The sequence below is a fragment of the Watersipora subatra genome, chromosome 4 (assembly GCF_963576615.1).
Source record: "Watersipora subatra chromosome 4, tzWatSuba1.1, whole genome shotgun sequence".
NCBI classification, from domain to species: Eukaryota; Metazoa; Bryozoa; class Gymnolaemata; order Cheilostomatida; family Watersiporidae; genus Watersipora; species Watersipora subatra.
In genome coordinates this window covers 61433795-61449651 of record NC_088711.1, presented here as the reverse complement: position 1 = coordinate 61449651, position 15857 = coordinate 61433795, and the positions used below count along the sequence as shown (strand labels likewise).

The following is a 15857-nucleotide window of genomic DNA, read 5'->3' as shown; positions in this document are numbered from 1 at the left end:
GTCACTATCGTGTCTTCTGGGTAGCATGTGATGTACCTGCTCTGACTGCCCTCATTATGCAATGTAAGTCACTATCGTGTCTTCTGGGTAGCATGTGATGTACCTGCTCTGACTGCCCTCATTATGCAATGTAAGTCACTATCATGTCTTCTGGGTAGCATGTGATGTACTTGCACTGACTGCCCTCATTATGCAATGTAAGTCACTATCGTGTCTTCTGGGTAGCATGTGATGTACTTGCTCTGACTGCCCTCATTATGCAATGTAAGTCACTATCATGTCTTCTGGGTAGCATGTGATGTACTTGCTCTGACTGCCCTCATTATGCAATGTAAGTCACTATCGTGTCTTCTGGGTAGCATGTGATGTACTTGCTCTGACTGCCCTCATTATGCAATGTAAGTCACTATCATGTCTTCTGGGTAGCATGTGATGTACTTGCACTGACTGCCCTCATTATGCAATGTAAGTCACTATCATGTCTTCCGGGTAGCATGTGATGTACTTGCTCTGACTGCCCTCATTATGCAATGTAAGTCACTATCGTGTCTTCTGGGTAGCATGTGATGTACTTGCTCTGACTGCCCTCATTATGCAATGTAAGTCACTATCAGGTCTTCCGCGTAGCATATGATGTACTTGCTCTGACTGCCCTCATTATGCAATGTAAGTCACTATCGTGTCTTCTGGGTAGCATGTGATGTACTTGCTCTGACTGCCCTCATTATGCAATGTAAGTCACTATCATGTCTTCTGGGTAGCATGTGATGTACTTGCTCTGACTGCCCTCATTATGCAATGTAAGTCACTATCGTGTCTTCTGGGTAGCATGTGATGTACTTGCTCTGACTGCCCTCATTATGCAATGTAAGTCACTATCGTGTCTTCTGGGTAGCATGTGATGTACTTGCTCTGACTGCCCTCATTATGCAATGTAAGTCATTATCGTGTCTTCTGGGTAGCATGTGATGTACTTGCTCTGACTGCCCTCATTATGCAATGTAAGTCACTATCATGTCTTCCGGGTAGCATGTGATGTACTTGCTCTGACTGCCCTCATTATGCAATGTAAGTCACTATCAGGTCTTCTGGGTAGCATGTGATGTACCTGCTCTGACTGCCCTCATTATGTAATGTAAGTCACTATCATGTCTTCTGGGTAGCATGTGATGTACTTGCTCTGACTGCCCTCATTATGCAATGTAAGTCACTATCATGTCTTCCGCGTAGCATGTGATGTACTTGCTCTGACTGCCCTCATTATGCAATGTAAGTCACTATCGTGTCTTCTGGGTAGCATGTGATGTACCTGCTCTGACTGCCCTCATTATGCAATGTAAGTCACTATCATGTCTTCCGGGTAGCATGTGATGTACTTGCTCTGACTGCCCTCATTATGCAATGTAAGTCACTATCGTGTCTTCTGGGTAGCATGTGATGTACTTGCTCTGACTGCCCTCCTTATGCAATGTAAGTCACTATCATGTCTTCTGGGTAGCATGTGATGTACTTGCTCTGACTGCCCTCATTATGCAATGTAAGTCACTATCATGTCTTCCGGTAGCATGTGATGTACTTGCTCTGACTGCCCTCCTTATGCAATGTAAGTCACTATCATGTCTTCTGGGTAGCATGTGATGTACTTGCTCTGACTGCCCTCATTATGCAATGTAAGTCACTATCATGTCTTCTGGGTAGCATGTGATGTACTTGCTCTGACTGCTCTCATTATGCAATGTAAGTCACTATCATGTCTTCTGGGTAGCATGTGATGTACCTGCTCTGACTGCCCTCATTATGCAATGTAAGTCACTATCATGTCTTCTGGGTAGCATGTGATGTACCTGCTCTGACTGCTCTCATTATGCAATTTTGATTTGATTTGATTTGATTTGATTTTTATTGCGTAATAATAACATGACAGTATGAGTAAAAAAATACACAGAGTAGCAATAGGACATGCCAGATAGCCAGAGGCTAGAGTCAAGGCAGCCCCAGCAAGCAGTAGGAAAAGAAACAGAATCAGCGATAAACGCACACTCCGGAGCACCAGAGTCAGGAAGGACAGTCCCAGGACGCCCACAGGCGCTCTACCAACTTCGCCTTCAGCTGACCCGGAGCAGAGCCCGCACAATCACTCAAAAATTTATTATATAATTTCATTGCACTAAAAAATATCGATCTCTGTCCCTTAGAAGACAAACACTTTTTCAACTTTAATTGATTTTTACTTTTTAAACGGGTATCTTGACAATGATCTATCATAAAATCTTGCAACTCTTCCATGGGGAAAGAATTTGTTAAAAACATTAGCAGGCGATACTGGAATAAAATTTCAATTGGCATTATTTTTAAAATTTTAAAATTTTTGGAAACTGTTTGATTTGGTTTAAAATTGAGTATTATTCTGATTGCCTTTTTTTGCATGATTAAAAGTTTGTTTAAATCAGTTTTGTTGCCGTGGCCCCAAAACTCGATTCCATAAATTAAAAGAGAATAGAAAAAACTGTAGTACAAATTGATCATGGTTGATTTGTCTAGGTAGGGGCGAATGAAACGTAATATTAGTAATATGTAATTAAGTTTTTTGATGAGACTTTGGATGTGTTTTTTAAAAGTCAAGTTGTTGTCTAACGTGATACCTAAAAATTGAGTCGAATCTTTGATTTGTAGTTGAGAATTGTTTAAAGAAAGGCTTAGATTATAATTTTGAGTGTTTTTAGACGGATTTTTGAAAACTACTTGAAATGTTTTACTGTTGTTTAAAATGAGTCTGTTTGATAGGCACCATTCATTAATAATATTTAATTCCTCTTGGAGTTTAGAATTATCTGTTGAAAATATATTGGTGTCATCTGCGAATAAAATACAATCCAAAGCAGGTGCAGCATTTACTAGGTCATTTATAAAAATTAAAAATAAGAGGGGTCCTAGAATTGATCCTTGTGGAACACCAATCGTAATTGCCCTCATTTGCGAACAATCAGTATCTGTTTTGGTAAATTGAAATCTATTTTGGAGATAACTTTGAATAAGAGAGGAAGACTTTACACTAAAATTGTAGTAAAAAAGTTTGTCAATTAAAATTTTGTGATTAATCGTATCGAATGCCTTTGAAAAATCCAAAAATACGCCCTGAGTTATATTACTTTGATCTAAATTAGTATATAAAAATTCCATTAGACTGTTTATTGCTGTAGTGGTGCTTTTACCTTTTCTAAAACCAAATTGTTTAGGCGACAAGATGTTATTGGTTTCTAAAAAATCACGTATTTGCAAAGACAAACATTTCTCTAAAATTTTTGATAAAGCAGGAAGAATGGAAATGGGCCGGTAATTAGATGGATCTGTTCTATTTCCTTTTTTAAATAATGGAGTTACGCGAGCTATTTTTAAACAATTTGGGAAATTAGATTGTTGTATAACAAGATTTATAAGATGTGTTAAAACTGGAATTAGGACTAGTTTATTTTCTTTTATTGCACGGAGAGAAATCCTATCATAGCCGGTTGCTTTAGGAAGACTGAAAGAATCAATTATTTGCAGTGTTTGGTAGGGGTCAATTATCTGGAAGCTAAAATCAATATCATTTACACAGTTGTCCATAAATTTAGAAAAGTGAATATCGGAAAGTGGCAACTCATTGGCCAGTTTATTACCAACATTTACGAAATGATCATTTAAGGTCTCAGCTATATCTTGCGAGTCTGTTAGGAGTTTTCCATCTTTGTTTATGCTCGTTGGGCTATCTGAATTTTTAGAGTCTCTATTTAACAATCTGTTTATGAATTTCCACTTTTCGTTTTGATTATTTTTACATTTATCAAATTCTTTTTTATAGAATTTAGTCTTCGCAGTTTTAATTTCATTTGTGACTAAATTTCTGAAACTGTGGTAAGAGGTGTGGAGCGAAGTATTGAAAGGTTCTTTTTTGCATTTAATGTGCAATTTTCTTCGCTTATTTATCTGTTTAAGTAGATGGTGATTCATCCAAGGTTTTAAAAAGTTGAGCTTTTTCTGATTTGTGGAAATTAATTTTTTCTTCCCAGCTATTTTTATTAAATTTTGGAACGACAAAGAAAAGGATTCAAAGCTTTTGTTAACATCAGAACAATCCATTATCGCCCGCCAATCTTGTTCAGCAAGCTTGATTGCTAGCTGATCATAGTCAATAATGAAAATGGATAAATTTGAACGCTTGGGAATTTTGATTTTAAACTCAATTGATGCAAAAACTGGTTGATGGTCAGAAATATTAAAATCTATTGTTGCAGAGTTTATGTTAGAGTCAACCCGGTTAGTTGCTATGTGGTCTATAAGGCTATTTTTGGTACTACCTAGTCTTGTCGCAGTTAAAATTGTGTTGCAAAAACCATATGATGTTAACAAGTTTTCATAATTGAATGAGTTTATGTCAAGAATATTTTCGGGACCGAGATCGATATTAATGTCACCTACAATTATTGTGTCCGGTGGTAATGTGGGGATCAAAGCTCCGAGATCCTCCAGAAAAGACGGCAGAGCGCCCGAGGGCGCCCTGTAGACTGCCAACACCGAGAAAATCCGGCGCCCCGAAGAATGCACCGACGCGAACACCGCTTCCGCCCCAGCCAGTGTAGCTGCCAAAACTCTAGCCTCAAAACCATCTGCCACATACACGCAAACTCCTCCACCTCCTTCATTTGGCCGTGAACTGCAAAGCAATCGATAATTTTTTAAAATAAATTTGTTAATATATGAATGTTCACCAAGCCAAGATTCTGATATAACGATAAGAGAAAAGTTAACATTCAGATGAGCCAAAAAAAGTTCAAATTCAGAAAACTTGTTATGAATGCTGCGAATGTTTATATGCAAAATGTTTATAGAGTTTTTTAGTACTATGCTCTTCAATGCATTAGGTTTGATCAAAGCGCTATGATGAATATTTAGTAAATCAGGTGTATCGTCGAAGCCTGGTATAGTTGCGCTAGTAATAGAAAAACCACATTAAATTATGGAAATGATTAGTTCAAGTCTATCAGGTCTTTGTCGGAAGAAATTTTAATTGCTTCTGAAGTTTTTTCTTTACGCATGAAAATGTTTCCATTATAGGTCCAAGCATATTTATGATTTAAGTCTCTTTTTTTACATCTGACTTTATAAAACAGCTCCTGTGTTGTTTTAGGCAGCTGTTCATTGATGAAGATTTTGTCTGAGTTTTCATATCCCAGAGACTTCGTAGTAATTGATTTTTTTACCATACTCTTTCTTCCATCATAGAACGCATCTCTTGCAGACATCTTGTTAAATTTTATAATAATTGCTCTCTTAGGATTTTCACCAGACTGTTTGGTTCGGAAAATTCCGTCAATGTCTTGTTCATTATAGCTAAGGTCAAGGCTGTCAGAAAGTTTCTCAATAATAGCGTGAAGATTTTCCTTATTTGTTACTGGAATTCCGTCTAATGTAAGCCACTATCATGTCTTCCGGGTACCATGTGATGTACTTGCTCTGACTGCTCTCATTATGCAATGTAAGTCACTATCATGTCTTCTGGGTAGCATGTGATGTACTTGCTCTGACTGCCCTCATTATGCAATGTAAGTCACTATCGTGTCTTCTGGGTAGCATGTGATGTACCTGCTCTGACTGCCCTCATTATGCAATGTAAGTCACTATCGTGTCTTCCGGGTAGCATGTGATGTACTTGCTCTGACTGCCCTCATTATGCAATGTAAGTCACTATCGTGTCTTCTGGGTAGCATGTGATGTACCTGCTCTGACTGCCCTCATTATGCAATGTAAGTCACTATCACGTCTTCTGGGTAGCATGCCAACCAAAGCTGTTGAAATACGAATATTTCAGCAGACAAAAACAAGACTTGTAAGCTGCTTCCTCTTTGGTGATCTCTGGAAAGTATTACCCCTCCATCTATCTCCTCTCTTTGATTTTGCGATTACATTTCTTGTGTCGTAAAAAATAACATAATTTTTACATTTGCTATTGTCCAATCAGCTGTAAGCTTTGATTGCACCTAGGCGAATCAAATTGAACGTGAGCGAAACAGGTTTTTTATATCTACTTCAACTGCTTTTTCCAACTAAATCTTTTGGTATCGGAGGTTTGTCATTCACATCATATGTTTGTCATTGACATCAGAGGTTTGTCATTGACATCATATGTTTTTCATTGACATCAGAGGTTTGTCATTGACATCATAGGCATCGCTTTGCCACCTTTTTACCTTGGTCATTTTATGGCTTATTTTGACACAGTCCATATTAGCTGATTGATTAACTTGACAGCATACATCTATGTGTTTTCACAGTCATATGGCTTAGAGCACAGGCTTGCCATCTAGTTTTTACACTAAGTCTAGGTTATTCCTGTTTTAGACAGACGCATATGAGAAACAGACAAGTTAGTGTGTTAGATTATAGAGGTTCAAGTGTCCTGAAGTAGTGCTCTGAATACTGATAAGGTCTTGTAATCAGTAACAATAGTATCAAGTCTTTATCTTTCTCATACTAGTACTATATACACACACCCTATACTTGTAATCCCTATGTATATGGAGCCTGAGTACCATACACACACCCTATATTCATAATCCTTATGTATATGGAATCTAAGAACCATACACACACCCTATACTCATAGCCCCTATGTATACGATGTCTGAGTACCATACACACACCCTATATGCATAATCCCTATGTATACAATGTCTGAGTACCATACACACACCCTATACTCATAACCTCTATGTATACAATGTCTGAGTACCGTACACACACCCTATACTCATAACCTCTATGTATACAATGTCTGAGTACCATACATACACCCTATATTCATAATCCCTATGTACATGTATATGGAATCTGAGAACACCATTAATTTTACAGGAAGGTATGGTCTCAGACTTCTAATTTATGTGGTATAACATTTGCAATGCATACGCGTGACTTGCATGTTAGAGCGATGATTAAAGAAACTATCACTATAGCTTGTGCGATACAAAAACAGTTCCCGGTAGCTAACTTTCCGACTAGTCATTGAGTCATTACAGTATATCTGATTGATTACTTCCTGTCCGTTTCATTTGTATCAGATCTAAGGGGGTTGTTTTCAGGAAGTAAAACTTATTTGGCATTTGCTGTGTTTTATTTGGTATTATAGGTACTCAAAAAACTAGTTGATAAATTGATTCCTGTGTGTATCTCTGGGTTGTGGTCAACAGTTGATGTTTACATAGACATGCTTACTCTATTACAGTTGAGCACTCTACTAGATGAGTCTATTGATTTTGTGTCACTTGAAAATGAGTAGTGCGAGTAAAAACATTAGATATCCTTGCCATTCACCGCTCCGATTGTCTTTAATCCATATTTTTATGCACTCGGCGTCTAGACAGTGCGCTTCAGCTCTCTGCTGTTGTCACTTTTTCGAAGTATAATCGCTCTCTATTTGACATTTTTCTTAATGAAAAATTCCTGCAAGAAAGCAGTTCCTTTTGTTAGTTTTGCATTTACCTGAACTTACTTGATATTACTGTAGCTATCTATATACATCTACATGCGCCTACGCTTATGTACATTCCTAACGTCTCTGCGTCACTACTAAATTGGCCCCGTTACGTAGGCCACCTGAAGTGACCTTGAACTGTTATGACACGTTATTGCCTTGACTTTTATATTTTTTTGATAGAAGTGTTTGAAAAGTAAAGTTAAACCTTATATTTCACTAAATGTGTTTGAACAATGTAGGTTGGTTATCATTCTGGTAGTGTGATTGGAAAATTGAACTCAAAACCTTATTGGTCGAGTCAATAGTTCCATTTCTCGAAGGTCATTACGTATTTGATTTTATAACATACAAGCTCAACACTTCCTTAGCTGCTCATTTTATTTATTTAAATGAGATAGATAGAAATTCGTTCTATTTAATACCTCTTTGGAATACCTCTATTGACTATCTCTATTGAATGGCTATATTTAATATATATATAATATAGCTTTATTCGATAGTTTTATTCAATAGCCTGAAGAAATATCATAGCCAGTTTTTGGATGACAGTATATAGCCAAAATTCTCCTGGTGTATTATTCTCCAGGCTTATCTTATCACACATTACATTTTTAAAGAACCCTGTCCTCTGATGCGTAGGCTAATATTTCAGTTGATAATTAATCATTTACTACATGGGGTTTCTTGGAAGTAACCAGCTGGAATGACCTTTGTAGCAATCCGTGGCACCATGACACCACATTCAGCTGTTATTTATATTGTATCTGATCATGAATAATTGTACTTCACTGAGTCTATGAGGAAGTGATCCCTAACATTGAAGGGGAGAGTGTACTGTCCCCTTATTTACCTACATAGTAGTTCACAAGACTTTAACTGGGATAGAACGCTGGCAATGTTCAGGAGTCTTACAAAAACATTCCCAAGACTTCCTGTTTATCTGTTGTTGCTTTTTTTGTAAAATACTTTTGTTACTGGTTTGGTGGGTTCGCTCGAAAGCCATACCACAGGTCAAGGACAAAAGCAAATTATTATCATTATTGCTCTATATCTGACTATAGGCTCTGTTACCTGAAGAGTTTTATGCGATTGACGATGTATTGGGGCATTTTTATATCTTGGTATGATTCTGTTCAAACTACCGCAAAACCTCTAATTGAACGCCACATTTATTTGATCGCCACTTTGATATTCGTTGTTCTTTACGAACCTGTAATAGAAAGTGATCAATAGAGAATTGTCCCTATTGAATAATGAATGTGTACAGTTGTGTACAATGTACAAATTACATGTACAATTACAAACTGGAATTGATCATGAACTTAATTATGAATCTATACATGTACAATTACATACATCTCTGATATCAATTACATACATCTCTGGTAGCAATTACATACATCTCTGATATCAATTACATACATCTCTGATATCAATTACATACATCTCTGATATCAATTACATACATCTCTGATATCAATTACATACATCTCTGATATCAATTACATACATCTCTGATATCAATTACATACGTCTCTGATATCAATTACATACATCTCTGGTAGCAATTACATACATCTCTGATATCAATTACATACATCTCTGATATCAATTACATACATCTCTGATATCAATTACATACATCTCTGATATCAATTACATACATCTCTGATATCAATTACATACATCTCTGATATCAATTACATACATCTCTGATATCAATTACATACATCTCTGATATCAATTACATACATCTCTGATATCAATTACATACATCTCTGATATCAATTACATACGTCTCTGATATCAATTACATACATCTCTGATATCAATTACATACATCTCTGGTAGCAATTACATACATCTCTGATATCAATTACATACATCTCTGATATCAATTACATACATCTCTGATATCAATTACATACATCTCTGATATCAATTACATACATCTCTGATATCAATTGCATACATCCCTGATATCAATTACATACATCTCTGATATCAATTACATACATCTCTGATATCAATTACATACATCTCTGATATCTATTACATACATCTCTGATATCAATTACATACGTTCACATTTAATACTTGCATCAAAAACTAAACGTCATTTTATTTCCTCCGGGACGCTTTGTTTATTTTTACCACTTCACAATTTAAACTGGCACTTACCGGAATTTTTGTGTGACTTCTAGTAAAACCATGATCAGAACATCACAGATGTACCTTTCTATTATATCAATGTTGCATTTAATTTCATGTACATCTATATTTGCCAGGACTTTAAATTTCAAATATGACTTTTTGAACTGTCAGATTCACTTGCATAAATCAGAGCAATACTTCTATTTTATGAAACATTAAATATTTAACTCTTATGAGATGTGCTGAACATCTTTGCTTTATGCTATTATTGTTCGTATTTTGTTAAAAATTCCTAATTTGAACAATATACTGTTAAGGTTTAGCATACACAAATTTTAGTAGATTTTATCAGAACGTATCAGTATTTTTCTATCATTTGTGATTATTTTCATGTTTGAGGTGATCTGTGATCTGTCTGTTTGAGGTGATCTGTCTGCCAGGATGTTTCAATATTAAAATCGACAAAACTTGATCATGGGTAAAACGCTTGGAAAAAATTCATGCAAATGATATCACTAGTTGTTATCGCTGTGATAGGTGATATCGGCTGTTGGGTTCAAGTTGCAGCGTTATGCGTCTCTATTCTGTCAGTCTCTTTGCAACTATAGACGTCACCTCAATTAGCACTTTTGCTTGATCTGACCGTTTTAATCGTGATCAAGTTTGGCCAATTATAATCTTGGAACACCGTAACATTCAGATCACCTCAAACATCAAAAACAATCGCGAATCATAGAAGAATACTGATACTTTCCGCTAAAATCTACCACAAATGTTGAGCAAGTTCATCTTTAGTGTCTACTAGCAGATGCGTTGATTATACTATAAAGTATATGGTAAGATGTAAGGTATGAATATATCTCAAGGAAGAACAATTTATTCTCAATGACTCAACGGTGTTGACCTGATTATGTCAGTCCTAGCGGTTGCTGCTAGGCATTTATTTGAGAACCATTATCTCGTGATAGCAACGATGCAATAACATTTCCAGGAAAGCTATTCATTTACACAAGCTATGCAATGTTTAGGATTTATTTATACTGACAGTCATTGCTGACATGCATTGCTATGAACTCTGTTTAAAATGAACAATCTCTTCCTGCGTCTGCCTTCAATGTTTGTTCTCAAAAAACAATCTTATGATACTTCTGTCAGTGAACTGCCGTCGTGTCATTTGTGTCTAAAAAATAAAATGTATATTTTTGGCTAATGCTGTGTGTCACATATACCAAGTTGTGTTTGGCAATGTTTATGTTTTGACATCAGTCCTGTCATCAAAGTTTTTATATAAAAGAAGCACTCTTAGATATAGAGAGTCAGTCTTCTACACGTGATTGATATACGCGCAGTGTACATTACTCAATTATATCATCTTGCTTGAAGTTTACAGTGAAAGTCTTATTTGAACAAGAATTTACGCCGAACCCATAGGTGTGAGGTCAGGACACCCTAGCAAAGAACTCACTATGCTAATGCTGAAGAATTGTAATTAGTCTACCAGATGCAATTATCTTTTGTAGGGCTACCTTCCTTTTAATAGCTATCCTAGGATAATTACTATTACATAACATAGTAGAACTTCGGTCATCAACTTGATGAAATTATATGCTTTAAAGAATAGAAACGTACAAAAGTTGCTCTAAAGTTGGTGTATGCCCAGAGCTTGAGCTGCTTTCAGTTCGAATGACTTGACTTGAGTAAATGACTTGACTTGAGTAAATGATTTGAGTGAATGACTCAACTGAATTCAAATACTTGCTATGGAACCGTATGGTAAAAGGTTGCATATTCTAAGTACTGCTTAACAAGTAGTTTTTCAAAAAACAGTCATGAAACAAAAATTTCAGATTAGTTTTCAACTAAAAATGTCCACTGGAATTCTCTCAGCTGAACCGCTTAAATATACACTGTACATCTTAAACAAAACATCTTGTACATCGGTAAACAGAATTAGTTACTGTCTAAAGTCATGGGGAAATGCTCCATGTTGTTATTTTTAAAAATACTGGCACAAAAACGTCTAATACGCATAATATTCAATAAACCACCACTGACTTCATCTCAGTTTCTGTTTGTTCAGCTGTTTGTGTTGCCTATTGATAAACTTCACCAGTATAAAATCTTCTTGATAGCTCATTCAAAATTTTATTCAAGTGATGACGAAACCAAGAAAGATTCACACTATAACACCAGATTTTTAGAAACCAATCTACCTTTACCATTGTTTTATACTGCTTCAGGGCAAAAAACAATCGAATACAGAGTACCATCACAATGGAACAGTCTTCCAATAGACTTACGCAAAACTGCTGCATTTACTAGTTTTAGAGTTAATGTTAAAGGTTGACTTGCAACCAAAATTCACATTACAGCTATTTGGTATCAAAAGATTCACTATGTCTTACTTTGCTGTGTTGTAGGTGCAAAATATGTGGAAATGTGATTAATTACAAACTTTTAAAAGCTAAAAAACGAACAGTTAATCACAGCCACCTTCGAGACCACCGTAGTTTGGAATCTCTTTTTAAAACGGCTCAAATGGGACATAGTTGTACAAGGTAGCTTCTGTTTACATTTTCTCGCAACCTCATTCGTCGAAATATTTTCACAAATATACTTCACAAATATACTTCACTCATTCAATAAAACCATGTCTATTGTTCTTACGTGTCTATTATATCGTCATTGTATTGCTGTCACATTCAGCACTGATATCCTATAATCTACCTTAAAAATTTGTTTAAATTTTTAACCTTAGCTCAAAGGAGTACATATCATTGTCTGATAAACATGACGAGTCTGTTGGTCACGTGTGATAATAGAAAAATGCTGCAGAAATTATTCGTTAAGTATCGGTCACATGATCAGATTACGACTAGACGATTAGACTAAGCCGAAACAAAACTGTAAAGTAGTGAGCATCTATATTTGATACGAGGTCTTTGGTAAAACCCGAAGTGTTGGTCATAAACTAGTGCTACGAGAAGTTTTATATTGAGCCTTTTATTGGCCTTTCAGTTCACATGAAAACATCATGTGACAAAACAATTACCAAATGTAATGAATACGTCAGAGAAATAAACTGATTCCAATCTACCGCAGCTTTTCGTTTTTGAGCTTTTAAGAGCTTGTGATCACATTTCCACATATTTTGCACCTGCAACACAGCAGAGTAAGACATGGGGAATCTTTTGATACCAAATAACTGTAATGTGAATTTTGTTGCAAGTCGACCTTTAAAAGCCATTTGTTAACCCTAGATTAATCCAGACCTGCTGTTTGAGTGTACCAATTCCTGTGGGCCCAATGCCTTGACTAGCTGCAGTACTACATGTCGGTCTCATCATGCCTTAACTAGTAGGAAGTAAGCTTGCATTTATTTTGTTTAACTTAATTGCATTTATTTTGTTCAACTTAATTATTATTATAACTATATCTTCATTTTGCTTAATGTTATATTTCTACTAATTGATGAGATAAAATACACACGCACGCACACACACACAGCTATTTAACAATTAATTTGCTAAGTATGGACGACTCCAAGTACTAGCTATGTAGACATTCATTTCTAAAAATTCTCGAATAGCCTTGTTTAGAGGATGAATGTCTTCGGTTCAGGTTCTGTAAATACTTTCTTACAGCTGAGCTGGGAGACTTTGAGGACGTTGAACTTGACACAGGTTTCACCAAAGACATTGAGCTCCTGCCCAAAATGGCGTCTACCATGGAGAATCAGATAATCAATTCTTACAAAGAACTCAGGTGAGGATAATTTACTTATCTTTTTTGGATAATTGAAAAAAGAAAGTTTAAAATAATAGGATTTTATCCAGGTGATTTATAGTGAATACAGTTGCTTATCTTAATAACATAGTTAGAAAATAATCATGTACTATCAAACCTCGATTAATGAAGTTTATCCAGTTTGTATCCATTTGCTTCGTATGTAAAAGCCATCATATGTCGAAACAACAATTCTTATAAAAATACACTGTGTTTCATTTAATTCGTTTCATAGCTCAAAACCTGAACAATAAATGTGTTTGGTAATTACATATAGAATTTAAACAAATGCATTTTATAAAACTGTAAAAATCTAAATGATATGTAAGAAACTAACGTAATAAAAAATAGGTTTTTATTGTCACATCATCTTCGCATTGATCCAAGCGCAGCCTTGGTGATACAGGGTACCAGCTAGTCTGGTTTAAACCATGTGGACTTTAAATTATCATTGCTTTCTTATATATATATATATATATATATATATATATATATATATAAAATATATAGATGGCTCAAAGTTGAGGTAGTGTCTTATCAAGATGGAATTTTCATGGTGCCAGCTATCAATAGCAAATTATTTTTAAAATACAGTAGACGCTCCTATAACGTAAATAATCCGTTCCAGGAGCGTTTACATTATAGGGAATTTACATTATAAGAACAATTTACATGCATTTACCTTAAATGCATGTAAATTGCCTAATCCATTCCAGGATCTTTCCAAAATCACCCATTTGGCCATGCAAAAAGAAGAAATTTGACTCAACTCTTTTAATTTGCTGGCTGTACCATAACTGCAGAATTATTAGTTTATATCGACAACTTTCCTCCTTTTTATGATCAATTTCACTGGTTTTATAGACCATGATTGTGGTAAATTTACAAGTTGATAGGGACTGCGCATTTTCGACATTCATTTACGACAATTTGCTTATTTTTCTAAATTGCAAAGTCTATTCTGCAAAGTGAAGCTAATAACAAATATTTTGTACATCTACAATAAGGCAAAACAGCAAAATCTTTTTACTGTAAAAAGCAGTTCTACCTGTTCGTCGTCGTCTAGCACTATCCAGGGGTCAATGTTAGGATTAAAATAGTTTTTGACGATATTCCAACTCGTGACATAAAGACTGGTAGACTGGCGCAGTAACACCTGCACCAATCGATCGCTTTTGTATTTATGAACAACTGCGCAGCTGTCCTATTCGCCTTTTTGTCGACACGTTTAACGATCTACGACGGCGAACTAGAATGTCACGAAAGTTAGATATAATAGATATAACGCTAAACAGATGACGAATTTTCTTCCGCAAGTGCGTCAAAATAAGATAACATTCAAATCGATTTTGAAAACTCGCCCGACTTGACACTTTGGGTTATATGGAATTTTTTACATACCCTAGGACACTAATGTATTCGCCTCATCTAACTTTCGCGTTTTCGCTGAGTCATCCTCACGTGAAAATTTCATGTGCGAAACTATACTATCATAACGAACGAGTGAAATTGCGAAATTAAATAGCATTATTCATTGATAGTCCAAGAAACAAATGGCAGCAAACAATCAAATTGCATTATTGACCTCGCCCACACCATTCTACCTGCGGTTCACAATTACAAACTAGTCCCAAATTGAAATTTTTTTCTTATCGGTGAACTGAACCTGAGGAATCTAATTATGTTTGTTCCACAGCATTTATTTTCACATCGCTATGTTTTCGCACTCATCAGAGCTGCAAAATTAAGTTGCAGCGAAATTTTACTTTGTATGCTACTCACGAAACTAAATACTAGCCAAATATAAGTGTCCTAGGGTAGTAGGAAGCAAAAACTTAACATTAATGTTTTATGTTGCCTGGAATTTATGTAGCAGGTATATGTTATAGGAGCGTCTACTGTATGTGTTATCTGGATAATAGAGGTCCGCTAGTACCCAGTGATCTAAGTATGTCAATGGTTTTCAGCAGTTGCGGTATCTATACGGAGAGACGGATGAAGAGTACTTGAGTTCAGTATAAGGATAGCTTGTAATTGACTGCCTGTAATCATAAATATTACATCAAAGGAAATTGGTAGTACCTGCCATCGATTTGATAGAAAATATAAATAGATAGACTTGGCTATTTTAATCCGTATTTGAATTAAGTTATATAAAGTTGTTGTAGAGCGTGCTAACATTTATAAAATATGTCTGTGTTATCATGAACAGAATATGTTCTACCATAGATTAGCGGCTAACCAGGTATGAATTAGCCAATATGTGTTAATGGTTGTTTGTAAAAGAAGTGAGGGCCGGAAGTTGTTGCCTGTGTGCCCAGTTGTTGCCTGTGTGCCCGTAGGTTTAACTAACCATACAAAAACACATAAGTTATACGACTGCTATCCACCATCACATGCCATA

General features: G+C 35.6%; 1 protein-coding gene across 2 annotated transcripts in view; it reads left to right on the top strand.

The window, feature by feature from the left end:
• LOC137393483 (FERM domain-containing protein 5-like) overlaps positions 1-15857 on the top strand; it is a 46437-nt gene that overhangs the window by 11863 nt on the left and 18717 nt on the right. Inside the window, exons 1-2 of one of the 2 annotated variants that reach the window (XM_068080058.1) lie at positions 5760-5783; positions 13312-13432. In XM_068080058.1, coding sequence (XP_067936159.1) covers positions 5777-5783; positions 13312-13432 — 128 coding nt within the window. In that variant the 5' untranslated portion in view covers positions 5760-5776. Of the gene's footprint in view, positions 1-5759; positions 5784-13311; positions 13433-15857 lie in introns of those variants that run through there. The other variant, XM_068080057.1, reaches the window with a different exon arrangement.